At 30.3% G+C, this 26,779-nt stretch overlaps 4 protein-coding genes and 1 long non-coding RNA gene across 8 annotated transcripts; 4 read left to right on the forward strand and 1 right to left on the reverse strand.

The window, feature by feature from the left end:
* Positions 1 to 153: 153 nt before the first annotated feature.
* mRpL21 (mitochondrial ribosomal protein L21) lies at positions 154 to 1,595 on the forward strand. The gene is made up of 4 exons (XM_069121501.1): positions 154 to 308; positions 699 to 845; positions 950 to 1,270; positions 1,350 to 1,595. The coding sequence occupies exons 1-4, from the start codon at positions 209 to 211 to the stop codon at positions 1,448 to 1,450; spliced, it is 669 nt and encodes a 222-aa protein (XP_068977602.1). The 5' UTR covers positions 154 to 208; the 3' UTR covers positions 1,451 to 1,595.
* Positions 1,596 to 2,041: 446 nt separating this feature from the next.
* On the forward strand, positions 2,042 to 17,798 carry LOC138183928 (CD9 antigen). 2 transcript variants are annotated; one of them, XM_069121494.1, is made up of 5 exons: positions 2,042 to 2,464; positions 11,439 to 11,750; positions 12,681 to 12,953; positions 13,600 to 13,739; positions 14,479 to 17,798. In XM_069121494.1, exons 1-5 carry the CDS (start codon positions 2,399 to 2,401, stop codon positions 14,486 to 14,488), a joined length of 801 nt encoding a protein of 266 aa, XP_068977595.1. In that variant the 5' UTR covers positions 2,042 to 2,398; the 3' UTR covers positions 14,489 to 17,798. The 2 variants fall into 2 exon arrangements, with proteins under 2 accessions (XP_068977595.1, XP_068977594.1); XM_069121493.1 differs by having other exon boundaries at positions 2,043 to 2,464; positions 13,600 to 17,798.
* Positions 6,981 to 10,349, forward strand: LOC138183948 (uncharacterized). 2 transcript variants are annotated; one of them, XR_011174202.1, is made up of 4 exons: positions 6,981 to 8,156; positions 8,282 to 8,677; positions 9,583 to 9,858; positions 9,946 to 10,349. It is a non-coding gene; the product is annotated as an uncharacterized LOC138183948 (long non-coding RNA). The 2 variants fall into 2 exon arrangements; XR_011174201.1 differs by having other exon boundaries at positions 6,981 to 7,788.
* A 1,431-nt stretch (positions 17,799 to 19,229) lies between the features above and the next one.
* On the forward strand, positions 19,230 to 26,702 carry LOC138183922 (phospholipase A2 inhibitor). 2 transcript variants are annotated; one of them, XM_069121479.1, is made up of 7 exons: positions 19,230 to 19,312; positions 19,550 to 20,254; positions 24,450 to 24,574; positions 24,645 to 24,900; positions 25,192 to 25,508; positions 25,599 to 25,969; positions 26,041 to 26,702. In XM_069121479.1, exons 4-7 carry the CDS (start codon positions 24,652 to 24,654, stop codon positions 26,280 to 26,282), a joined length of 1,179 nt encoding a protein of 392 aa, XP_068977580.1. In that variant the 5' UTR covers positions 19,230 to 19,312; positions 19,550 to 20,254; positions 24,450 to 24,574; positions 24,645 to 24,651; the 3' UTR covers positions 26,283 to 26,702. The 2 variants fall into 2 exon arrangements, with proteins under 2 accessions (XP_068977580.1, XP_068977581.1); XM_069121480.1 differs by lacking the exons at positions 19,230 to 19,312; positions 19,550 to 20,254 and adding an exon at positions 20,644 to 20,740.
* On the reverse strand, positions 20,549 to 24,344 carry LOC138183906 (ATP-dependent DNA helicase Q5). Its single transcript, XM_069121432.1, has 10 exons — positions 24,122 to 24,344; positions 23,802 to 23,923; positions 23,548 to 23,712; positions 23,300 to 23,476; positions 23,052 to 23,231; positions 22,882 to 22,987; positions 22,699 to 22,807; positions 22,392 to 22,619; positions 22,165 to 22,317; positions 20,549 to 22,099 (listed from the first exon to the last, which is right to left on the reverse strand). The coding sequence occupies exons 1-10, from the start codon at positions 24,240 to 24,242 to the stop codon at positions 21,184 to 21,186; spliced, it is 2,277 nt and encodes a 758-aa protein (XP_068977533.1). The 5' UTR covers positions 24,243 to 24,344; the 3' UTR covers positions 20,549 to 21,183.
* Positions 26,703 to 26,779: the final 77 nt, after the last annotated feature.

Consider the following 26,779-nt stretch of genomic DNA (forward strand, 5'->3'; position numbering starts at 1 on the left):
TGTATATACTAAAAGTTGCTATTTAAAATTTTGCCGCGGTTTCCTATAATTATATTTTATTTTTATATCTTTTATTGAGAAAGATATTTCTATTCTCTTTTATTATATTTATTTTCTTATTTCATAAAATGTGTCTACAATTTTAGATATTGTTCTTTCAAATTCTTAAACTTTTAAGTTATCGAACTTAAAGCGAGTAGTCAAAATCATGGCGGCACTCAGTAATTTCAGCAGGTTATTTAATTTCGCCACAAATACCTGTATTAGAAGGATTCTTCCTGCTTCGATAAACAAACAATATTATCCGGGTTTGTCAATATTTTTTCCGTAAAAGTAATACAGGATTCGCTTCTTTATTTGTATGAAACTTTAGGTTATATAACCTGAAATTTGTTTAATGTACTTCATAAAGCGTTATGTTAGTAGTAATTTTTTAATAAACCACATCATACTGAATGGTTTATAATTATCATTCTTTTAACTATACATTCTGCGATTGTTTATTATAAAATATAAATACTGTATTACTACATTTACCTATTAGATTATTTATTATTATTACCATTATCAATATTATATGTTTGTATATTATACTATATATTGATTTGTATGCTAGCAAAACATAAAAATTAACGATTAAGGATAAGTAAATAACAAGTTTGTGTAAAATACAAAAAAAAAAGCATTATTTATTACAGGATTAAAATTGTGGGAGATAGAAGTAGCTGGTTATGCCTGTCGCAAGCGAGCAATCAGATATACTTTACCTTGGTTTAAACCACAACCAAGCTATCAAGAAGAAATACCTGAAAATTATGATAAAGAAAAGGAAAAGGCAGCTGCTGGTAATTATATATAATAAATATAGAAATATTAATGAAATGTACTTTCAATTTAATTTCTTAATTATATTATTTAGATAATTTTATAGCTTCCTTCTTCTTTTTAGATGTGATCAATGAAATTAACAGACAAGTAGCTACTAATTCGGTTGGCCGCTTATTTGCGGTCATACACTTATGTGGAACGCAATTTAAAGTCACGGAAAGTGATGTTATAGCCATTCAGGGTCATTGGCCACCTCAACCAGGAGATGAATTAAAATTGGAAAAAGTATTATTGGTTGGTGGTAGAGATTTCACACTCATTGGAAGACCCATACTGAATAAGGAATTGGTGTCAGTTAATGCGACTGTAATCCAAAAGACTTTGTCTCACACTATAACTCACTTCAGAATGAAACCAAGAAAACAGTTTAAGAGATTAAATTGTAAGAACAGTATCGTAATTAACACTATAATCAAAACATTGTATAACTATTCCATTTAACACATCTATTTGTTTCACAGTTACCAGAATACCCAGAACAATGTTAAGAATAAACTCTATAATTATAAATGGAGATATCGACAAAAAGAAAGAAGTTGAAGGCTTAGATAGAATATATTAAATAATAAATAGCGTAATGTACAGTATCATACCACTCAACAACATTTTTTAATTTTAATCCTCTGAAATAAATCTACTATTAATGTTAATTCAAATTTATTTAAATTGTTATAAAATACAATAAATAAAATTACTAATATTTCTAATGTTTTCAATATTACTGCAATTATGTTAATTATTAATAATTTAACTTTTGTAATAAAATATATATATAAGGAAATAACAATACATCATGCTAAAATAAGAAATAATATTACAGCGTTGTAAGCATACAAAACATACAAAATTCGCGCGGGGGTCTAGTATCTTGAAGTTAAAATATCAAACCTCAGAAATAAGAAAAAATAAAATCCAAAAAAAGTGTATCAAGAAAAATATAATAGAACTTTGTGCTCCGCGCGCTCGCGCATGTGGTGTGAGAGGAAGAGAAGAGTGGGAGTAGTGCATGAGTAAGATAACACTAAGCAAAATGCCGTAAGATAAAACGAGATAAAAAGTGAGGTTAGTTTGTGAGTAAGAGAGAGAGAGATTGATATGAATTACGAACGACGAAGACAGAATATTTGAATGACGTCATAAGCTGCAGCTTCAAGGAGGTTTAAACGAGAGTACGAGAGTACCAGTCTGTTCTTCATACCTTGCACTCTCGATAAAAACTAACGCCAATAGTTCGTACGTTCGTCGTGCCCCATGACAGTTGCTTATAAGTCGTTGCATAGAATGGGCCGGTGTTTTCCTGTCAATAATATGCAAGCACAATATTAAATAATTCGTAATATATTATTATTACATAGATAAATAAAAAGAAAATAAGAAACCCTCCCTCATCCGTGTATTAGCGTCCAAATCGAATGTAAACGATTCCTCGTCGGGCCAGGAAATTTCGTAGTTTCCATAAACCTACCAAAGTAACCTAACTAAAGTGTGTTATATTATAATTCGGAAGAAGATGGTGCTTTCGGAATGTTACGGATTCGTCAAGTATGCGTTAGTCTGCGTGAATCTTATATTTTGGGTAAGTTCAAACAATGCATTTTTTGAAAATATTTTAACACGTTAACTCTATTGCTATCGTAATATTACACTTTTCAGTGAGTAAATTATACTTAATCAAATAGACCAATTAAACATTTGAAATGGTAAATGATGTAAGTGTTAAATAAATAACTATTTTAATGAAAATGAATGAAGTTGCATACTAAATATGGTGGTAAACAATATACGTGCTAGAATAATTTATTTTAACTACTGGTTGAAACGCAGAAAGTAACAATCTGTAATGTAATTAATCTAATCTATCTTTTACTATTTGTATTTTTTTCCAGATATATTAATTTGTTAAATGTTGAAAATATATAATATTCAAATGATAAACAATTTAAATGACAAGATTAATTTTCCTCATTTCTCTTATTCTTCACTTAAATCACACCATTGACCATTTCAAGTTTTTAACTATCAGTGAATAAGGAAAGGAGAATCTTTTGTACTTATTTGAATTAATAATAGTAAGTGATACGGACTATATTTGTAACTCCTCAAATTTTTGTCATCGCCGTAATTGCAGAAACTTGCGATTTTCTACTTTAAAACTTCCGTAAAATTACTGGTCGTGAATGTGCTAATAGCTGTAGTTAACTGAACAATTGTTTCATGGTCTGTTACTACACTTTTTCTCTCAATACCATTTTGATAAATTTTCATACTTAATTTGACCATTAACTTAGATATGCCTGTAATTTTTGCAAAAAACATGGATATATTTTGCGATTTTTACAACAATTAATTTAATGTACAATTTCTCCAATATTGTTTGGAATGGATAGCCATATCTCTTTTTAAATTCCACCATTTTGATATCATTTTGAAAAATATATTAAAAAAAATTTCGGGCATATCTGAGTCAAAATTTGGTGAAAAAGGAAGATAAGATCAATAAGGAAACAATAAAATATTCACTGGTGTTATATTTAAAGCGATTTGGATTAATCAATAAAATTATTGCATTCCATTTAATAATGAAGGGTAACTTTATTCACAAGGGGATATAATTTACCGAGCGTTATGACCGTTAAGTACGCACACGGCTTGTGTGATAATGTGACTTGGTTCAATAAACTTCAAGAGTTTTCATGCAAACGTTTTTATAAAAGTTAATAATTTTAATAGAAAAATTGTATGAAATTTAAGAAGTAAATATCGCGTAAGAATTATATGTAACTTTAGTAATTTGTCACTTCTGATTTACGTATTACTACCTATATATAATTTTTTATGATGGTTATTTTTTTAAATTTAAACAAATATGTTGGCAATAACATACGAAATGAAAATTTGACAATATCTGCTATTGAATAAAGATATTATATATGCAAGAATAAAGATAAAGAGATAAAGGACAAAAAGAGCAAAATAATTTCTGTGCCAACAACTCTGCTTAATTCACTCTTTACAGTCGGTTAACCCGGTGACCTCCAATTTATCTCCAAACGCGAACTTATTTCAAAGATAATAAAAGTAAGAGGCGTCTGAATTTGTAATATAATCGGATAAGCTAAAGTAGCATTAAGAAATTGGCCTGTTAGTTCGAATAAAATAAACCATACCACGCAATTTCCTTTTTAGTGACTTTAAACCCCTTTGAAGAAATTACTAAACATTTTTTCCGTTTTATTTTTAACTTTCTAGAGCAATATTTTGTCTATACATTTAGTATTCATAACTTGAATACTAAAATACTACATATTAAAGATATTAGATTCTTCAAAATAATTGAATGCAATTGAATGCATGTAAGATATGAATAGCAAAAAGTAAAAATGTGACGTGGATATAGGAACAAATGTAAAGTTTAGGGATTTCTTTCTAGTTTATTACTTTCCTGTTTTGGTGTCTAATTTGAACATAACTAAACGTAACTCTTGCGAAGCTGAATCGATTACATCTAGGTATGTAAGGATCTTCTTCGAATCCAGTTTCCTCTAAAAAAAATTCATCCTTTTGTGTTAGATCTTTCATAAAAAATTTGTTTTTTCATCATTTCTTCTTTCTTTTCCTTTAACCTCTTAATCTGATATTGTAAATACGGCATATTCGTGAGAAATTGAAGTAGTATGTCATGAAAATTTTAACGTTGATAAACTGTAACATTCGCACGATTATCAATGGGTCGCTTTAAACGAATTTTTCTTCGTTCATTTAGTATCACTTGAATAATATTCGTCTAGAGATCTAAAGAACTTTCTTGTAATTAACGCGAAAGTTCTTTAAATAATCAAAACTCTTGTTATTTATACCTCAGTTTTTTCGTGTAAGGTGAGATAATTCAAGGGGGCAGCTGGATCGATTGCATCTGGGTGATGCGTGTATCTCGCATTTATCGCTGTATGCCCTATATTTCACTGATTCACGTAATCGGTTTAGCTAATTCTACTCGATGCATATACATTCGATTTAGCCTTCTTTCGATGATAAATTATCAGCTGACAAATATCAAAAGAGGTATTTTTTGCTGTATGCCCTTTTTTCACGATGCACCAAGAAATAATACCTTTTTATTACGATTATAACGGGCGACCATTTTTAGTAACTTGCCTAGTTACAAAAATGTCGAAAAATCCTTTTGCTACGATATTCTATACGTACGAAACTAAAAAGGAAGCACGAAAAAAATTTTTTTTTTCAATTTTTGCTTTTTGACTGGCAAGGTACACCTTAATATTTATGAATCATGTTTAAAAATGAATCATGTATGTCATTTTTAACGATGTGTTGTTAAAAACTAAGAATCAGTAGGAGTGACTCAGATTCGTTGATTATTAAACTGCAACCGCGAACATCGATCGAACACTAGCTGAGCTATTGCACATCAATATTTTACCGAGGAATTAACAATAGTGCTTATGTCAGCACCGAGACAAGCATCGCGTCTAGTTTGAAAATGTTCAACGAGGAATAAGTGCGTTTAAATATAGATTTCCAGTCACAGAACGAATATGTTCTTCCTACGAGCTTGCATCCTACACTATGGCCCAGTTTATTCCCATTTAACCCGTCTATTCACCATATCAATGCGTGTACTACTCGTTTTCATCGCCGACTAGTTGAACTTCAAAAGAATGATCGATTCAAAATCAAACATGGCGGATGAGTTATCCAGACAACGTGCATAGAGGCTCACAAAAGTATTGGAACATTTACCGCGTAATTTTTTTATGAATATATCATGTGCATTATACGAAACTTCGTGAGATTGCTTTAGCATTGTAACGAGATACTATTATCGTGATTATGACAGTAACAATTGAAAGCAATCCGAAAATGTATGTAAAAGTTACAAAACGTTTATTGCAAACATACACTTAGTGGACAATTAGTATGCAGCATGAACAATAGTCTTAAACGTACAATCAACGCTACAAGTGGTCTCATTAAATATCGTGGCTTATTAATGCACACACAACTAGTGCACAATTGACTGTTCAAACACTTCAGCGACCTTTGCGAAGTGCTATGCTATCCAATAAATATCTCGGTAACTTCTATATACATTTTCAAACTCATCTCAAATTTTAGCGATATAACCATAATAGCCGCATTTCGTTAGTATTAATGAGATTTCAAAATGTTTTATACTATATATTTAAATAAAAAGTTTCTAGGAATGTTCAGATACTTTCGTGAATCGCTAGAATTACATACAAAGGAAAAGGAGGAAAACAAGGAATGTTCGCTTTTGGTGATTTTCCATCTTCTAACTGCTTGTAAGAATTATTCAATCGCAATGGTTTTGTTACAATGTTCAAAATGTTTTCATGAGGTAACCTTAAAAATTTGGTATACTAGTTAAAAAAAGAGAATAACCATTCTTTACTGTTGCACAAACACGGATAAGAATAATTAATATTTTATTAATCATCAGTCAAAGTAAAGTATTTATACTTCATTTTATGAACAATATAGTTAAATTCATCCAATGTTGTTCTTGTTCTTGTGGACTAAGATATCTAAACTTAATTTTCTCAATGTACCTGATTTGCGATATTTTTTGTTCTTTCTGCTTACTCTTTATGTATTTTGCGTAAAAAAAGCGATCGCTATGATGGGATTCTAAAATTAGACATCGATGGAACGATGAATTTACCAATTTTCAAACTCAGTGACATTTACGTATATGAGTAATACCCACGCTCATTAAAGATTAACGACTTAAATGACTAGGGTTGTGCCAGTCTATAGAAGGGAAACTAGCTGCTTGTTAACACCTGTATAAATATTCCTCGTTCTCCTATGTAGACAGTTTACTGTCACGGGTAATATACACAATCTAAACACACAGAGGCGTTCAATTGATGTCAGGTTCCCTTTCGGCGCTATGATTTCATTTCTAAAGGATAAAAATAAACATTCGAAAGTTCATCACCGATTTTTTTAAACGGAAAGTCTATCGATTCTATTTTCGCAAATAATCCAAAGACTATTTAAATGTGGCGATAAACTATCGATTAAATTATACTTTTCAAACGTAAGTCTTAAACCGAGTTCTTTAAAAATTCATAATATCCGAACGCACGGTAGAAAATAATGTATGAAAATATGTGGCGTAGTGGCACGTATCATAGCTTTTCGTCGAAAGCATTTGGCTCCTCAATTTCGCGCCAACTATGTCAAGTTCAACGACGTTAGTCGATGTATTTTATTCGTGGAACTAGTGTTACAAATAAACGTAATTTAAACATTTGTACGTCCTCCTTTTTATATTTCGAAGACTATACTAGGGAACATTCTCTGTGATAAAGAACAGTAATAAATAGACTGCGGATTTTTATGCGTTTATACAAAATTTGGAAGCGCAAACTTGCACGGAATGCAGATAACATGAGACTATATCAAGAAGAATATATAAGAGAATATATAAAATATTCAAAGTACAGTGCGTTGTATAATACTTGGTAGATAAAATAATTTTTTCTATTCAGCTTCTACCTTTTTATTATATTCTTAAAAATATGAATTTCCATAAAAATCTGTAATCTAGTACTAAAATTAAATCTAATCGAAACTCCTAAAATTAAATCTAAACCTAGATTGTCATAGTCTCCAATAGTCCGATGTTACCGGTTGAGGATTAAATTCGAGCCGCCTGCGACTTGATTTATTACGCTATATGTCTGATCTCTGATTGTATCGGCAAAGAATCCGCTTGACTCAACCGATCCACCAGAGATTTTGCATCTGTTTCTTACATCAGCATTCGCAGCTCGAACGAGCACGAAACGAGTCGGGAATACAGGAAGTCCTCTGTTTAAACGACACGCCTCTGCCAGGATTATATGTTGAGTGGAAATCTCGAACGTGTTCTGTTAGGTTAACCCACTGAATCTTCAATCTTGAAGCCTATTCCAACCCCTGTAAACATCGTGTTCGAGTGCAACACTACTTACAGACTGTTGAAATGTTTATAAGAAAACTCTGTATATAGCCAGATTGAGTGTAGCCTAGTTTCGTTGTACTGATAAACGTAGTGTGTTATTATACGCGCAGGAAATAAGTCTGTACTTGGCCGTTGAGTGGGCACATGGCATATAACATCTCTTTTACACCTGCATACAAGAACATATACATATTCTTCAAAATGAGTACACAATAAATATAGAAATTATAGAAAACATGAATGTATTAAGAAAATATTATAGAAAATCTTATAGGTATATTATAGAAGAAAAATAGAAATACAATATCTCATAACAGCTGAATTTCTTTGTTTATGTGCTCTTTACTATATATATCAGGACATTCACATTATTATTTCTAAGCATTTTATTTTTTGTAGATTATAAATTTGTCAAAAAGTAGAAGAAGGATAAGTTCCACTATTTGATGGATTAAATAAATTTTTTACTTTATTATGGCGTTTGTATAATAATCAGATATGAATAAACAAGGAAGAGAATTTATCATGACAAAAATACTAAGACACGGGTTTTTACTTGGAAATCTTGAAGTAAAGCAAACCCGAAAACGCTACACGGTTGCTGTTGCAAAAAGGGGAGAATGAGAAAGGCCGAACGTTTTCACATGGTAGCGCACACATCTGGTGGACAGGCCATTGAAAAGCATTTCACAAGAATACTTCATTATTTATCCATATAGCGCATTGTGAACGACGCTTAAGCCGTAAACCCGAATACTCGTTCCCTGTTCTTCCTGTCTCAATAGGGCCAAGAAGGTCAGGTCATATTTTTACAGGCAGAGTAGGAAAACGTTTCGCCTATACAATACGTCATTTGCATTTGTAGTATTGTTCCTTCAGAACAAAAAGATATAGATTCATAACTAGTACTAGTTTTTATTTATGTGAATATTTATGTATTATACTTCATAAATTTAATTTCAAAGTTAAGGATAGTAAAATTAAAAGAAGATTTTATTCTTTGTACAAATAAGTTTCTTTCCGTTTAGATTTTTCCAGATTTCTGTAATATTTTAATTCTAAAAAATTTTTTAAATTTTTTAAGACGTTTATCTTTAAGTGTATAAAACAAAAAAGGAATTGTAACTCAAAAATGTAATTTAAGAAAGTGTAGTAACTGTTTGAAAAGAAATAATGTAAGCATGTAAAATTTCTGTATGTTATTCCGTTCAGAACATGAGCTATGTTGTAACTTCCTGTTCCCTTCTTAGGGAGCCAGGCAACGGTACCCTGTTTATCATGAGAAGGGTCCCACTAAGCCCTGAAATACTATCTTTCAAAAAAAGTTATCGCTGTTTGTAGTGCCGTAGTTGCACTCCGTTAGCTTCCTAGAAAACAGCTTGTAAAACCTCTTACTGGTCCATTTCTGCATATCGACATTTTTCTACCAATCTTCCACAACAACCTTTAAAAAGGAAGAAAAAAAGAAGAATTCAGATCTTCCCACTTACTAGTTTCTGTTTGAGAATTTTTATATTACTTTTAACTTACAATTATCAACTTCTTTTGGATCTTTTATTACACATGGCCTTGTTTAAAATAATAATTTTATTTGTTTCTTCATCAAAGAAAAAATGATAGATAGAAGATCTAGTTTTATTATTTTCTTATAATAAATTTTTCTATAAGATCTAATTTGTTTGCGTGTAAATATATAACAGATGAAGGAATAAATACTAATATGAGAATTAATTTTCAATGAACATTTTCATATTATAAATAACATTTACATATTATAAATAATTCAATTGCTTCGAACTTCATCAAATTATAGGATCTATATAAACTATAGGAATGAAATAAAATACTAGCAAAGAAGATACTAAATAAATTCGTGTAGTTCCCTTTGTCAATTGTAATTTCAAAGAACGGAATTAAATAACGTAAATTGACTGGAAAATAATTGCAAATGAAATGTTTTGCATCTACGCAACCTAGTAAGTCCTAAATGGATTAATTAATTCAAAATAATTAGGGAAAATAATTGACAAGATAACAATAATAATAAATGTTTATATTTTTAGGAACGCAAGTAAAGAAATGGAACCTAAACAGACTTGTTTTATTTTCTGAACTTTTAATCAGTAGCATACTTTATGGATATTTCATACAGTTTTGCTTATTATGTGTTTTTTGTGTATTTTTGCACAAATGCATAAACATCCACAGCCTATTAATCTGTTAACGGCGTAGTTTAGTTTGAAAAATCTCTTATAGGGTGCGTAGTTATAATCAAACAATGACGAATATACACGTCGAACACAGGGCAAATGCTCCTATTATAAATTTTACGAAAGAAATAGAGCAAAACAAGGAAGAATTACATTCGTATTCGATAAAAAATTTGTTTAGTTTCAAAAATCATTGTCGAAAAAGAAATTGTCATTGCAAATTGAAAAATTGCCAAAAATACACAAAACAATTCAGGGTGTAGCCTATATTATATAAAGTATACAAATGCCTATTAATCTGTTAATGGCGTAGTTTAGTTTGAAAAATCTCTTATAGGGTGCGTAGTTATAATCAAATAATGACGAATATACACGTTGAACACAGGGCAAATGCTCCTATTATAAATTTTACGAAAGAAATAGAGCAAAACAAGGAAGAATTACATTCGTATTCGATAAAAAATTTGTTTAGTTTCAAAAATCATTGTCGAAAAAGAAATTGTCATTGCAAATTGAAAAATTGCCAAAAATACACAAAACAATTCAGGGTGTAGCCTATATTATATAAAGTATACAAATGCCTATTAATCTGTTAATGGCGTAGTTTAGTTTGAAAAATCTCTTATAGGGTGCGTAGTTATAATCAAACAATGACGAATATACACGTCGAACACAGGGCAAATGCTCCTATTATAAATTTTACGAAAGAAATAGAGCAAAACAAGGAAGAATTACATTCGTATTCGATAAAAAATTTGTTTAGTTTCAAAAATCATTGTCGAAAAAGAAATTGTCATTGCAAATTGAAAAATTGCCAAAAATACACAAAACAATTCAGGGTGTAGCCTATATTATATAAAGTATACAAATGGGGATGCATTGGGAAAAATAATCAACTTATATGTCAAATTTATAAAAAGCAGTACATTATAGGCAGAATAACCGATATACCAAAAAAATAATCAAACAATCAAACTTTTTTTTATAAAATAAATAATGGGTTCACTAGAAGTATAAAGGAAATTTACCGCGAAATGTCATTTATATTACTTCTTATTAAAATTTTGAGTTTTTATAGTAGCTGATAATTTTTGATTTCACACGACGAGTATACACGTCAACTGTACCGAAATAAAGTTTTGGATTCACGTGTATACAAAAATTCTACTAAATGTCCAAATCGGACAAATTGTGAATGTAAACAACTAAATAAAAAAAAAAAAACGTGTATACGAAACTCAAACGCAGTTAACTGGTTAATAACAATGATATACAATTGTATACAATATTATAATATACAATAATATAAATTATCAATAAAAATTAACTAAAACTTTAATTTTCAGGCTGTAGGTCTAGCAGCAGTTGCTCTAGCACTATGGATGTTAACAGGGCAAACGTTCTTGACGTCCCTGGCTGAGGAACAGCATAATCTCAACGCCGGCCTTTACATCCTGTTTTCAGCCGGGTTCCTGATGCTGATAGTCGCTCTACTCGGTTGCTGCGGCGCCTTCCGTGAATCTCAATGCATGCTGGTCGCTTTCTTCAGCTGTCTGTTGGTGGTTATCGTCGCACAAATCGCGGCTGGAGCATGGTTGTACGCCAACAGCAATCGCCTCGAGGAACTGGTCAAGTCTAACGTGATAAATACCGTTAAGGTATCAGACAATTACTCGACTTTATCGCGAGCTAAACGCTCGTGCCACTCTCCGTTAAAGGGAATTTGTAATTAACCTGGACCCGCCGTACTCTATGTCCATGTTAACCTTCTATAATTAGTCCATTTGTCTCTCTGAATGGCCTCCTCAAACGCCTATAATTACTCCATTCATCATTCTGAATTAGATACTTGTTGATACGTCTAGTCGTTCAAACGTATCCCTTATTGCTTCCTCCCGTTTCTTTTTAATATTTCTTGCTGCGTGACTGGGTTCGAGTTAACGCTCTATGAGTTAGTGTCCTAGTTATGGACACTAGGAATCTTGTTTGGATATTAAAATTACACTGTAAATATTTATGTTAATTCAAATTTTTATGAATAACTAAAAGATAATCTCTAAATATTATAATGAGTAATTTGTTTTTAATGTTTGCATATTCTTACATATTACACGCATTCTGTCTATTTCACAAATTTAAATTTCCCATAAATGCATAAATATCTATCATCTAGTGATAATAACTATCGAGTTCTTATACAAGATGTGTGGAGTTTGGAAGATTCATTAAACATTGTTGTCAGAAATGTAATATCTCATACAGTGTTGCATAACATAAAAGAAAATTGAAGTTCTATAATACTTAATGAACTACTCTATAGTCTATTATTATCTAATATCGACATATCAAAATGCAAATTCTATTTAACAATATAACAGAGCTACAAATAGATTATATATATTGACAAATAAATGTAGGTACATCATTGATTTTAATTCATTCCTCGTTTAAGAACAAATATGGCAAGTACACAAATGTAAATTCTATTTTACTATATTAACATATGATATTTAACTACACAACAAGTAGACTATAATAAATAAATAGATATAGAAACATCATTTATTTTAATTCATTTTTCATTTTAGAACAAATATGGCGAAGACACTGCTCATACAGATACTGTGGATGCTTTCCAATCAGAATTGGGATGTTGTGGAGCAACCGGTCCAGCAGATTGGACAGGTAGCAAATACGCGACCAAAGACCCCTCGAATCCTGTCAGTTTAACCGTTTCTGAGGACGCGAATAACGAGTACAAAGTACCCGAATCCTGCTGTAAAGACAGAAGCAGCGGTGCATGCAAAGCAGATCGGAAAATTAAAGTGGCCGGTGTAGTTAGGTCGGCAATTTACAGTGAGGTAATATCTCTTCTTCTATATTGTATCAAGCAATATGTAACTTCATCAGCGATAAAACAGTGCACAAGAATATTTCATGACATCTAAAAGGAAGCAATTTCGGCTTGAAATTGGTTTTAGTTAGTTGACCACCTCAAATGTACCCGTTGAACTAATGTTTAATAGGGTTTAGTCTGAAATAAACAATTGATCAGGCCTACCTTTGCAAAGTAGTCATTCATTTCCATTTAGAAAATTCAATATAACTTTGATTTTTTTATGGGAAAATATTCATGTAACAAATTACTTTTTTTGTTAACAGTTCTTTTTATCATATTATATTCTTTATCATATTATATATATTTAATATTCTTTAATATTATATATGTATAACAGTATTGAATATTACACAACAATGGCTAAAAAAAAAGTATGAATCATTCAGGTTAATGTACATTCTTTTTATAAATTATTCATCTGTTGTAGAGTTTCTTAAAGCTAATTAACTTGCCAAAGCGTTTAACGTCTCCTCCAATACCTATTGTTAAAACCATACAACAGAGTGTTATGATTCACTGATGGAATCACGGCTGGTTGAGCGCATTAATGTGCCAATCGTCGTGAAAGCGTGGCCTCGATCAATTTTGACCGATTCTTTTCTCTTTAGGGCTGCGTAAACAAGCTAATGGATACACTGAATGGCCAGAGGAATATAGTGATTGGAGTGACTGCTGGTGTAGGCATTCTGGAACTCCTTGGACTGATATTTTCTATAATGTTGTGCTGCACAATCGGTTCTTCTGATAGGTACAAAGCTTGAACGTAATACGTTGTTAGGCGGCAATGTATGTATAATCCTTCCTTAACGCCACATATCGCCATGTCACAATCTTCTAACCAGTATCGCGATATTTGATCTCTGTGCCAATCCGTGTGGATTTCTGGTATCTGTCCGTAGTATTCGACCGGAATGAGAAAGAAGCTTCCTAAGCTGGAATTCTACTAAAATGAGGCTTCTGTTTTAACGTTTAAATCGAATCTCTTGCATTAACAATGTTCTGAATATATGATTTCAGTATTGCGTACTATTTGCGTATTCTTCGCAAGGTTTTTAGACACTGTATTATTACTATCCTGCTCAGGGAGGAAAACTATCGATTTTTTACTCGTGTATTTTATATGTTCGTGATTTATATTTGTACACGTGTACAGGATGATGTTATCAGCTAGTAAATTAATCAAATTTCCCGTCACTGGAGATGTTAATTTATGAATCACCCTGTGCATTTGTACTTTTTAATAACACGTTCATCGATCCCGAAATTATTTTGATAATGAACTCTAACTCACGAACAATACTTATGAAATCACAGTGGAAACGTTCAGTTTAGTGTCGAGGAAGGTGTATACAAAGAAATCAATTTTTGTTTTTTCTTTTACTGCCAAATGCTCTTTTCATCCGTATATCTTTTTCCATACTAAAGACTTACGCTAAATGAGCATTTAATATTTCACAGAGTACCTATATGATTTACATTTTTGTTAGGCCAAAGTAGTAGACCAAACTAACGTTAATGTGTTAATGAAGCAAGGAACGAAAGAGAGAGAGAGAGAAAGAGAGAGAAAGGGCTGAGTTGATTGGATTTCGCGTGAGCAATAAAGATGTCGATAATTCTTTGTTGCAACTGGTATATGCAGGAAGATATGCTTATACTTACGAATTCTCTCAAACTTTGTTCTATTCTCCAGACTGCCGTAAAATAATTTTATTCTTTTTGTGTAGGTACAAAATGTTCTCATTGTGGCACAACCCTTTTTATATTCGTTATTTATCATGTATTTTGGAAACATTTTTGAAGTCTTCTTTGACTTTTCACTTCACTTTTTCGATTCACTTTTACAAAAGAAATAAAGTGAACTTGATCAACTTAATAGTCATTTTTACATGATTTTTAATATAGAAATGAATTTGTAAAAATTAAATAATCAAAGAAAAATAGATATGTTATTGGTGTAGATTGACAAAAAATTATTTTCGTTTTTTTAATATTATTTTATTTAGTATGATTGAAAAGTAGATTGAAAAGTAACTTAGGTTGGCCAGGTTTAATATAGAATTGTAATGGGAAGTTAGTCCAAAATTATTCAGTTGTTGCCAATATACCAGTTTTAACATACATAAGTATATAATATATAAATATATACGTATATTAAATAATAAAAATGCTCCGAGGAGATCGATCTGATAATTAATATTGATGTCCAAATGAGATTATATTATTACAAGAATGCTACTAAGCGATTTTATCTCTTGTAGTGTTATAGTCTATCCATGTTATCTTTAAAGTAAAAAGAAAGTGGCAAACTTTTAAGAGAAAAAGAGATGAGAGAGAGAGAAAGAGGACATAGCTAGACAGAAGCAACTAATTTTATAAGAATTAGCTCGTTACTGCGAAAATTCATGTGATCTATTTTATCGGTGTTCGACGCTTTCTGGATACAATATTTTTTTAACAAGAGATTTTAGCAAATGAGGTTATTAATTATTGAAGAAATTATTTAGCAGTGAATCAATCAGGGATATAAATGTTTTATTGTAGAAATTGTAAAAGTAAAATTTCGTGAAATGTATTAAAAATGCCGCTCTTGATATGTATAAGATAAATAATGAATTATACGCATGTATATGTTAAAAAAATATGCTGTACCTTAAACAAATTGATAATCTTACTGAGAATTTAAATGTTTTAAGAAGAATTCAGACATAACGAGTAAGAGCTGCTTTTGGAATAGTTGTGTCTTAATAGAGGTGATTTACAGATTTGATGATGAATGTTTAGTAAAGATAATGTGTAACAATAACGAGTAGCGCAGGTGTTCGTTAACTGTTCCACTAATATTCATCGTCAAATGAATTAATATAGGCTAAAATGAAAAAGAGTCTGCACATTTATTCTGGTGATGAGTATGATGGTACAAAGCAAGATTGTGGAAGTATTTAAATTCTTTTCATTTTGAGCATGTGTACGTTGAGCAAATCAAAAGCGTACAGAGTACAGATCATAGTATCTAGTCTGTAAAAATTAAATTCTTAATTTATCAAATTTATTTCGTGTACGGATTAACACTTTGTTTATTACATTTCTAATAGATCAACAGATTGAAAGTCCGTATATCAAAGAATTTTACTATTTATCAAAATGAAATGTAATACGTACTTCGTTTTATGGGAGTGTAAATATAAATTTATTGAATAATATTACTGGTAAGCAATGTGTTAATCGGTCACTTTGTTGTAATATTATTTTCCGTGGCTTTTCTCTCTCTTCTTTTATGTGTGTAAAAATAACGATATACACAACGATAGTGTATATTGTCTTTTTTATTAACCAGAAATTCTTACACTAATATGAAATTATATCGAACTGATTTTATTGCGTAGTATGTACAATTTAATTTCTATTTTTTTTACAAGTGTCATTATTATTTCGTGAATAGTGATATTTAAGAAATTCTGGTTGAATCGATAGATAATTGTCTATGCGTATGTACACACATATATATCTGATGTTATGTATGTAAAAATGACTAAGAATTAAGAATATGAAAGCGCTTATATCGAGTATAAAAGAAAAGAATGATTGCCGAATGAGCAATTAAGTAGGCGATATTTCGATTGCTATAAATTACGGGTTTTATAATTTCCAATTGTTTGTTAAGTGACCTTGTAAACCGCAAAGTTTCTTTGTCAATTATTATGAGTCCGTACAATGTGTTAGTTTAGTTTAAATAAGCTAAGTTGAACAAATTGTTTCATCGTTTCAATTTTCATCAAAATAATTGAATTGTAACTTAATCCTTTATGGTTATAACATTTCTAAAGACAATGCTATGGAGCTCAAGCATATATTATAAATTCGAATTTAAAGTAATTTCATTACGTCGTTCATTATTTGCTGACGTAACTATTTTACTCGGTGTGATGTAGAATCTCAATTGCGCTTTGTTGGAGGATAAGTTTGACAAAAATCTCTAAGAGTTAATAATTGTGATTGGCGGTGCACCTATGCCATCGCATCGTTTTTGTACATGTGTGGTAATTACTATAAATTCCGTCGGTCTTTTGCTTGCGTGATCTTTCATATAAAAAAAGAAAGACATCATACGAGCAATAAATACGATTTTAGTGAAAGAAATCATAAAATGAAATAAACGTACAAAAAAAGAAAATAACTTATTCGAAAATGAATATAAACTCGAGTATACTGATGTTACAAAGCATACAGAGAAAAAATGATTCCATATTCGAGAAATCAAAAAGAAAAAAGAAGATATATTCATACAACACGTGAAAAATTATCACTCGTATAATGCTCTTGATTTTGATATTAATATATTTATATATATACACACACACTTGCATAAACGTATATATACATGAATATACATATTTTCTTACTCGTTTTTGAGCGAAATATTTTTATTCATACTTGATTTTACCATTTATTCTTTTTAAGAATAATTGTACATTGTATATTGTATGTTTCTTTAAAAAAAAAGAGAGACACACGAGTTTAACTTTAACATAATTCTATGTAATATAGGATTATACAATAAGATGATAGGGCGTACTAAAAAATGAATTTTTCGCAAGTATTTCTATAGAAAAGGTCTCTCCTGCGCACTTTTGAATATAAAACGACGAATGGTATTACTTTTATCATACTTTACGAATTAACGAACAAAGCTAGCATCTTGACATATATGCGATTTCCAAGTGTGCGTTCATTTGCAAACTTATGTATGTTACGCAAGTAAATGTTATAAAAGATGTTCAAAAAGTTCAATATACACTTAATGGAACCATTCTGACAACAAGTTATTTTCCTATTCTAATCCTAACTATTTTGAATTTTAATTATTGTCTCTATAAATTTTATTATTTATTTTTATTTTTATTATTTAAATTAGTTTTCGTTAAGAAATTACATATATAAATTACGTCCCAGTATAAAGCTGACGAGTTGGTTTTAACAAATGGAGCTCTATAAGCACTGTGAAGAATTAAGATAGCAATCACGACCACAGAAACGCATTCACGCATACAAATTCGTTATTCGTTAATATTTCATGGCATGTAACTTTTATTAAATTTATATAGCCTGAAGATTCATTTAAATTCCTAGTACCCACTAAAACGTCCACCATAATGTATTATACATCCTTTCTGCTATTTACTGTTGTTTCAAATTTTAGACGTTTATCAGAAATATAGATATCAATTATTATTATATAAACATATATATATATATATATAAAACAATATTATATATATGAAATTGAATTTAAACGTATTTTAAATGTAATAATTTAAAAAGAATTTAAGCTAAAATTTCACATGACAATCCAGTATATAGCAATTCTCTGTTACTTGCCACTTTGCTAAAGATAAATAAAGCCAACACCACAACCAAGGGAAGTCTTATAACATAATTAAGCATAATGTTTCTCGGATTTTCCTTCCCCACTATTAAATTTAAAATAGAGTTTCATTATTAAATATATTTCGCATATTCATACTATATTACAAAACATTTGAAACACAAAAAAGACGAAATTAAATATTTGATAAAAAAATATTCATTCTACAAGAACCTAAGTACTTTATCCTTGATAAAAGATTAGAAAAATAAGCTTATATGTAATCAAAGATCATTTCGTAAGGTTAAAAATTACAACTTCCGTGACTATTACAATTTCCTTTTTAACTGATGATCTTACTTAGCAATATTGTTCAAATGTTTGCGTATTATAGTGGTTTTCATCCAGTGTCCTACGTGTCCAAGAAGTTTCTTAGCGTTAAAATGATCGGTAAACGTTTATTCACTTTTTACTTAAAGCAGACCGTAGGATTCAATTAACCAGCTTTTAAAAAAGATTTTGGAATTATTAAACGAAATGGCTAAAATAAGTAACTTTAGTCAATCAGTGATTTCTATCGATTAAAGTAAGAGTATTTATCGATAAAACTTTCTCATATTTTATTTTATAGATTTATGGTCTCATGTTACTAAATTATTAGTAAAATGGCAATATAAAACAAGATTTGTTTATAATGCAAATATAAATCTAAAGCATTTCAAAGTGATAAACTAAAAGAATAACTCACAATCATTAAAGCTTACCTCATGCGTTTAAATTTTAATCTCCTTGAACTGGTACGTCGTATGTACATAATGTGTAAGTACATATACATATATATGTAAGGCACATGCGTACAAGGTAAAGCAAGGCATTCAAGTTAAACTAGTCGTTCGAAGATATATCTAAACCGATTTCGCATTACAAGAAAAAATTAAGCATAACTTTTAAGTTATTGGGTCTCTAAAATTTTTTAATATTTTTGAAAATCCTAATTTTCTTCTCATTTCTTAATGTGTATTCTTCAAGAATAAAATCTTAATTTTTCTATTATCATTTATATTATATGACGTGATTTATTCGTTAATGTAAATAATTTTTTTTTAAATTTAGATTTTCCGCATTTCTGCATATCAAAAGCTATGGATATAATCTAATTCCTTTATTTTTAACAAATCTATATTTTCCGTCAGCAGTATATACACTTAAAGGAAGTGCAACACATGCAGTTAAAATTTGGGCCAGCCTGATCGTCGTCGAAAAGCGAAGCTCTATAAAAAGAACGCGCATTCAGATGAAAAAAGACGAATGACCGGAAAGAAGGTAAAAAGGAAAGATAAAAAACGGCCCAGAGAAAAGCACGAGCTCGACATTCGTTGAAAAAAGAGGGACACGGAGGTACAAGGAGAAAGTGAGAAAAAGTATAGGAAGGGGTGGAAGGAGGGAGCACAGGTGCGGCTGCTACGTCCGGACCGCCTCTAAGTGTAATGTTGTCCGTCGCGCAGTGAGGTGAAGTCCTCTTTTCCATTTTGTTCCAGCCTGCCATGATATTTCGAACATCCAGTGACTCGTTTCGGTGTCTTGTTTCTTCAACAGGTTGTCTCTCCACGTTGCTGGCCAACGGAACTTCCCGCTACTTCAATCCAGTTTAAATTGTTAATACAGTTACAGTTTATATTCTTTTACTGAAAAATTTGTTAATGTTAACGTAACTTTGAAAGTTTGTTGAAACCATTAAGGTGAAATTCAAGTTTGAAAAGGGGACCAGGGAAAGATGAAAACAAAGAGATTCCTTTAGTGATTTCTGAAACGAATTCACCGGTGAACTCGGGTGAATCACGATCTCATCCCTCCTCCTCCACCTCTTTCTCATCTTTCTGTACCTCCTGTTGCTTCGAGCGGTGAGTACCAATGATGCTTAAATAATTGTTTATTTTTGGACCGGCGAGACATTGTCCCTGAATTGTATCGTTAATTCCTGCGCTTGTGAAATAGTGAAATTAACAAATCCTTTCCCTCTTTTTCTTGTCTTTTATTAGGAAATGATAATGAAAGTGACTATATCATATGTAGGTAACTTCTGTTCAATGATATTAGTTAAAATTATAATATAGAAATTATAACTCACTTTTTTTATTAAAATGGGTGATTTGAAAGTTTAAGTAATTAATGAAGCTTAATTATTATAATCAGTATAAAAATAAAATGAAATTTAATTACTGATACAAATAGATACAGATATGTAAAACAAACATTTAACAACGTAAAACTAGAGAAGTTTTAGCATGACAATATTTTGTACTCAGTATCACCTGTTGCGTGGGTAAGCATGTTTGACGTTTTACGAGTATGACTCGACGACCTACTTCGCTTCTAACTTTGATGCGGTACAGTTCGATCTATCGTAACAGAATAAAAGTTATCTTGCATGAGATATCAAACTATAAATATTCTTCCTTGTAATATTCTTCCATTATTTTAGTAGTATTAGAAAAAATTTTGCATTACCTATTGTGAAAATAGATACACTTTTACGTAATAACATGATAATTATAATAACTATTGCAATGTGTCTTTTATCGTGACTACCATTTAACATACTCATAAATATTAATAAACAATTAATACTAATCATATTATTTTTAACAATTGTATTCTATGTACATAATTCCTTTCTGTAACATATATGACTTGTGTCCTATTTGAAGTACAATTGCACCTTTGATTAACTTACATGATTGATAAATACATTGATAAATATAGTACAAATATGTACAATATTGCGTATATCGAGTACTTTTCAAAGCGTACGCGTTAGTTCGCTCTAACTTCATTTCTTTCGCAGTGTTATCGTTATTGAATGTTTATCCAATGAAAATGTATTCATCACACGTTCTATCGTTACATGCTCATGCGTCGGCTTTTCATTTGAATCATCCTTAATCCATTCAAAACACGAATCAAAAGCATTTCCTCTATCTCTATTTATTCCTGTCCCGGTAGTTGATTTATTTTCGTGCTCTAATTTTCTTCTTTTCAATTTGTAATCTTCAGGACATGCATCTGCGCTGGCGAAACGTTTTCTCAAGTTTTTATCTAACTGTTTATCTTCAATAGTGCTGGATCCGCCAGAATTTTGTTTTGAAACACGATCCTTTTCTTTACACACCTTTATTTCGTCATCGTTCTTTAAAACTTTCGAAGAACTAGGCTTGCACCTTTGTTCATCTTTATGTTTATTATTGCAGGGATTAATATTAATTATTTTTGGTTTAGTAGATTGATAAATATTATTTTGCGAGCTACAAGATATCATTTTCAAAGATATCACTGTTCTGTCTAACTTGTATTTATCCAGCAAAGACTGCGCTATCGCGTGTTGACTTAACTGTATCGTACGTGAATTATCTTTCGCGGTTTTCGCCGTATTCTTTGCGTTACTTTGAATGCCGCTCTCTACTGACTGGTGAACTTTTTTAAGAGAAATTTTTTCTGCTAATAACCGTTCTTTCTTGTTTAGCGAAAACTTATCATCCCATTGCTTAATACACTCTACATCATTATCCGTATTCACAGTAATTTTTTTACTGACGGATTTTAATAACTTATGTTCTATTTCTGAGCTATTTTTTGGTTCTTCCTTAACTTGTGGAATTATACCCGATTGTTCCGTAAATTTTGAAACTGTATTCGATCGCTTTTCGACTATTGTTTGTTGTTTCTTCACATCCTCATTAATATCGCAGCTACGAATTGAAAGCTATTTGTAAGTTATTATAAGATTTGAAGATTGAGTATTAATGATACTTACATATTGTATTTTATTCCTTCAAGGCTTTCTGAATATGCAATAAACTTATGTACCCTGATTTTTACTATTTCTTCGTTTTTACAAACGTCACAATTCGTTTTGCAAGATGCTATTATGTGCCCGAAGTATTGATTAACAGCTACATGCCGACACCTAAGCCAAATTTTATTATCTAATTTTATAAAATTGTAGAAAAAGAAATGTTTAGACGAATTTAAACTCCTTACATTATTAAAAGACAGTAAGAGACAAATTTGTCATATTCACTTAATCGTTTCCAAATATGTTCTATATCGTTCATTATTTTGCGATTTTCAATAACGTGTTTCACAGAAGAATGTTCTTTCATACTAAAATATATTCTGCAATATGTATAATCATTCTCTGAATGTATCTGTGTACATTCTCTATAATACTTGGCAATATTTTCAGGTATTGTCCAATGAACTATGCACCTGATTAAATATTTTATAAATTATTTGGAATTATATATTAATAATAAATATCATTTCTTTTATTGTGATATATGTAAACCTGATTGATTTCTTATGTATAAATCCATAATCATATGTTGTAATGATAACATGAATTTTCTCAGATACCCATTCACTTTCAATAATATGTCGCATACTTTTTTTTAATCCTAAAATATATCGTAACCATGAAATCTGAGATTCATAAATATAAAGATTAATAATTAATCCATAATTTTCTTACCATGGTGACAGACAAGCGTAGATATTCCTAGAGCACTTAACTTATTTTGTAACAACTCTGCAGTAGCTATTTCTCGACAGTAAATAATGCCAAAACCTTCATCTATCTGAATACAGATAATCTTGATAAATATTTACGTTATAGACCCATAAAAGAGCAAATAGATTTACCTTATGAGCAGATGAATTAAAAAGACCAAGTACTCCTACAATAAAAGTTTTAAGATGTTCAAAGGGATCAGAAAGTAAATCTAAAAACCACACATCAAGGTGTACATTAATTTGCTGTATAGGTATTTTAAAAACTTTTGGGTCCTCTAATGTTAAAAATTTGCAAATATCTTTGGTTACCTGTTGAAATATTTAATTAAGAACAGCCAAATATTTGCTGTAAATAATTCAAATTATTCCTTTAATACCTTATCAGTAACAGTTGTAGTTACTGCAATTTTAGGAACAAATTTCAGTTTGTCATTAAATACATTTATATCTTTGTAACCGGGTTTAAAGTCATATCCCCATTCACTTAAACAATGACTTTCATTAAATACAATATAAGACAATAAGTTGCGCTCTTGTAATAAAATGACAAGTTTCTGTTAATAAATTGTTAAGTTAATTGAAAGTTAATCTTACATTGTAAAGTTAAAGTTTTAAAATACTTTACCTTGAAATAGGTTAAAGTATTCATTTCAGTAGTTACATATAATAATACTATTTTCGGAGATACTGATGTCAAATCTTTTAAAATATTATACCTTTCTTTTTCTTTGGAGCTCCTAGATAGCAAACCAACATTAATGTTTTTGCTTCTTAAGAAATCTATTTCTTTCTGAAAATACATGATTATTTAGTACACATTAGAAAAATTAATTAATCCAGTTTATTCAATTAACATTTTTAAAGTATCAGAAATGTTACCTTCATAGCAGATAATTTGGGAGAAAAAATAATTCCAACTTTTTTTTGTATAAGTGCTGGTAGTTGATAGCAAAGGGATCTACCAAACCCAGGAGGCATAGATATAAATACATATTTTGCACCTACAAATTTACATTGTACTTTTTAATCTGTTTCTTTAAATCAAATTTTGCAATATTAATAATTATAGTGGAACAGTATTTTCGTGTCTTTATACCATATTTTCATATATATTAAAAGCATTATATACATTTAATACAGTTCTTAATAGACTTAGCAATTAATGCATAACACAAATTTTTATATTAAAAAATACTGACCTTCGCAAATAGAAATAATGGCATTTCTTTGAATGTTGTTTTTAAAATTTTCGTAGCCAAAAACATTTTTCATAACACTCATTACATGACCTTCATAATTACTCATTTGCATAAGTTTCATTAAAGTATAACATTCAATTTTTGTCTACGTAGAACTATTATATGTAAAAACATTCAAAACATATCTCGTACGCTTGATCACAAGAAACTAACCTTACTGGTCGAGTGTAGTGTTAGATTTAGAATTCATTTTGCTTTGGCCAATCAGAAGATGCAATTTTAAATATCTTTTGCGCGGCAATATTTAAAATAAAAATTTTTATTACAGGTATCAAAATATTGAGACATTAAATGAAATGGACTACAGTCATATTGTTTGAAAAAAATAATAGATGAAAAGATATAATGTCTTTAGTTTAACAATTTTTACTGTATTGACAAATGAACCTATACGTATGTAAGACCGGAATTAGATAAGATTGCCATCGATATGTTGAAGATATGATTTATTTATTCATTTTAGATGCATAATGAAGAAATTTTATGCAATATTTTTTTTAATATGCACATCCACCGCTGACTTTTCCAATGTTTGCGACCCTAATTGGCATTCGTTAGAAACGTTAGAAACCGCCAAAGTGGAGTGTGGACCATCTTTTGAAAATCGTTGCTATTGCATGAGGACATGCTACGAGAATCACCATCAGTATGTCGTTAATTGTACTGAATCAGGATTTCATAACGCGGCGCCGTTATCGCACTTACCGAACGATACACAAGTAAAATCATTGTACTAAAGATTAATATTTGTATTAGTTATAAATAAACTACGAATTTTTATGTATTTATGAGAAATTTAAAACTGCAATAATGCATAGAATCCATATAGTGTGCAAAAATATAAAAGATATCTAAAGTATATTACTTTTCATAATGTGTAAAGGGCAAAACAGTTTTATAGCTAGGCCCCATTGTTTTAATTATATTTATAAAGATATGAATTTGCATAAATATCCGCGGTCTAGTTATAAAATTTAACAAACCAATTGATATATTTGTGCTATTTTTAGGTGCTTATTTTTACTGGGAACAATCTCGGAGAGCTTCCATGGAACGTATTCGGCACACTAGATAGTTTGCCTCACTTAAGAGTGATAGATATGTCTAACAATAAAATAAGAGAAATTCGAGGGAAGGCATACCATCACGTCCAACACGTCGAACGACTTATTTTAGATTTCAACGAATTATCGTTGGATCCTGCAAGAAGTCATCCTAGGGTTTTCTCTAATTTCGTCTCCCTCTTGGAACTCCATTTAACTGACGCCTTCGAGGATGGTCCACCGAGAGATCTTGCAGCGACACTGCATGATATTTTTGTCAATAGGTATTGGATTCATAAATTCCAGTTTCTTTAATTTTAATTCCCCAATCGATAAATTTATGAATTGTTAATAATGTTTTGTAATTATTGTAGTAATTTAACGCAACTGATAAAGCTCCATTTGGAACAAAATGAAATATCAGAATTTCGGGACAGTAATGTATTCTGCGATCTCCCGAATCTTTTGGACCTTTATCTCGGCGATAATGCACTTACCGCTTTGCATTTTAATATATCCTGTCTCCACAAATTACGTTTCTTGGATCTTCAACGAAATAAGTTCACAAAAGTGGTCGATCATGATCTGCACGCTATGGACACGCTTATCAAACATAATCAAAGCATAGCTGTAGATTTCACCGGAAATCCATTTGTGTGTTCGTGCAAATTAAATCCCTTTATAAAGTGGATGAGGAAGACAAAAGTGTTCGTTCGTAACAAAGACAATTTGAAATGTTTTGAAGGTACTTGTATTAGATAAAAATTATCTTTTTGCCAAACACGATATGAAATTAAATGTAATTTACTTTTATAGGTGAAATACATCATGAAATACATGAAACAAAGAACTGTACGCCGAAATTGTTCTCATCAACTCCACGCGGTGCAACTGTTCTGCTCTTTTTCCTCTGTATAGTGTTAATAGGACTGGTGTGCGCTTTAATTTATGTACAACGCACGAAATTACAAAAGAAAATTGAGCCTATATTAGATTCGGTGAACAAGAGGGTACGATACACCTCGATAGCAACTGGTGATACTCGAGAAGATTTATGAATGAAATAAAAACATTCTTCGATTAAGAACTAACAAAGAAGAGATTTAACGCTAATTAAACTCGCTCTTCAGTTAAAATAATCAATCATTTTTAAACTCTCGAGAAGTTCCATTCTTTTTTATTATATAACACATAAATACACAATTTCTTTTTTGTTATAAGTAATTTAAAATATAATAAGGTATGTTTAACAATATAATGAGGCATTCATATTTATAATGCAATATGTGGTGATTAATTTAGAAGTAAAGAAAAAGGATAGAACCATCACTGAATATTCTTACAAGCTATTTGTTACGACATTAACACGCTGAATTTATTGACTTAATAATTATAAACGAAGAACATGTAATTTTGATATTGTTATTGTCTCGAGTATATCTAGTACCGAATAAATGTTATATATATTTATATTTAAATGTGTATTCACTGACCTTAATAAATTTCTCCTTACTTGTGGATTGATCAATTGAATGTTTTCAATGGAAAATACATA

Source organism: Bombus flavifrons, chromosome 10 (genome assembly GCF_040668555.2).
Source record: "Bombus flavifrons isolate JBK064 chromosome 10, iyBomFlav1_principal, whole genome shotgun sequence".
NCBI classification, from domain to species: Eukaryota; Metazoa; Arthropoda; class Insecta; order Hymenoptera; family Apidae; genus Bombus; species Bombus flavifrons.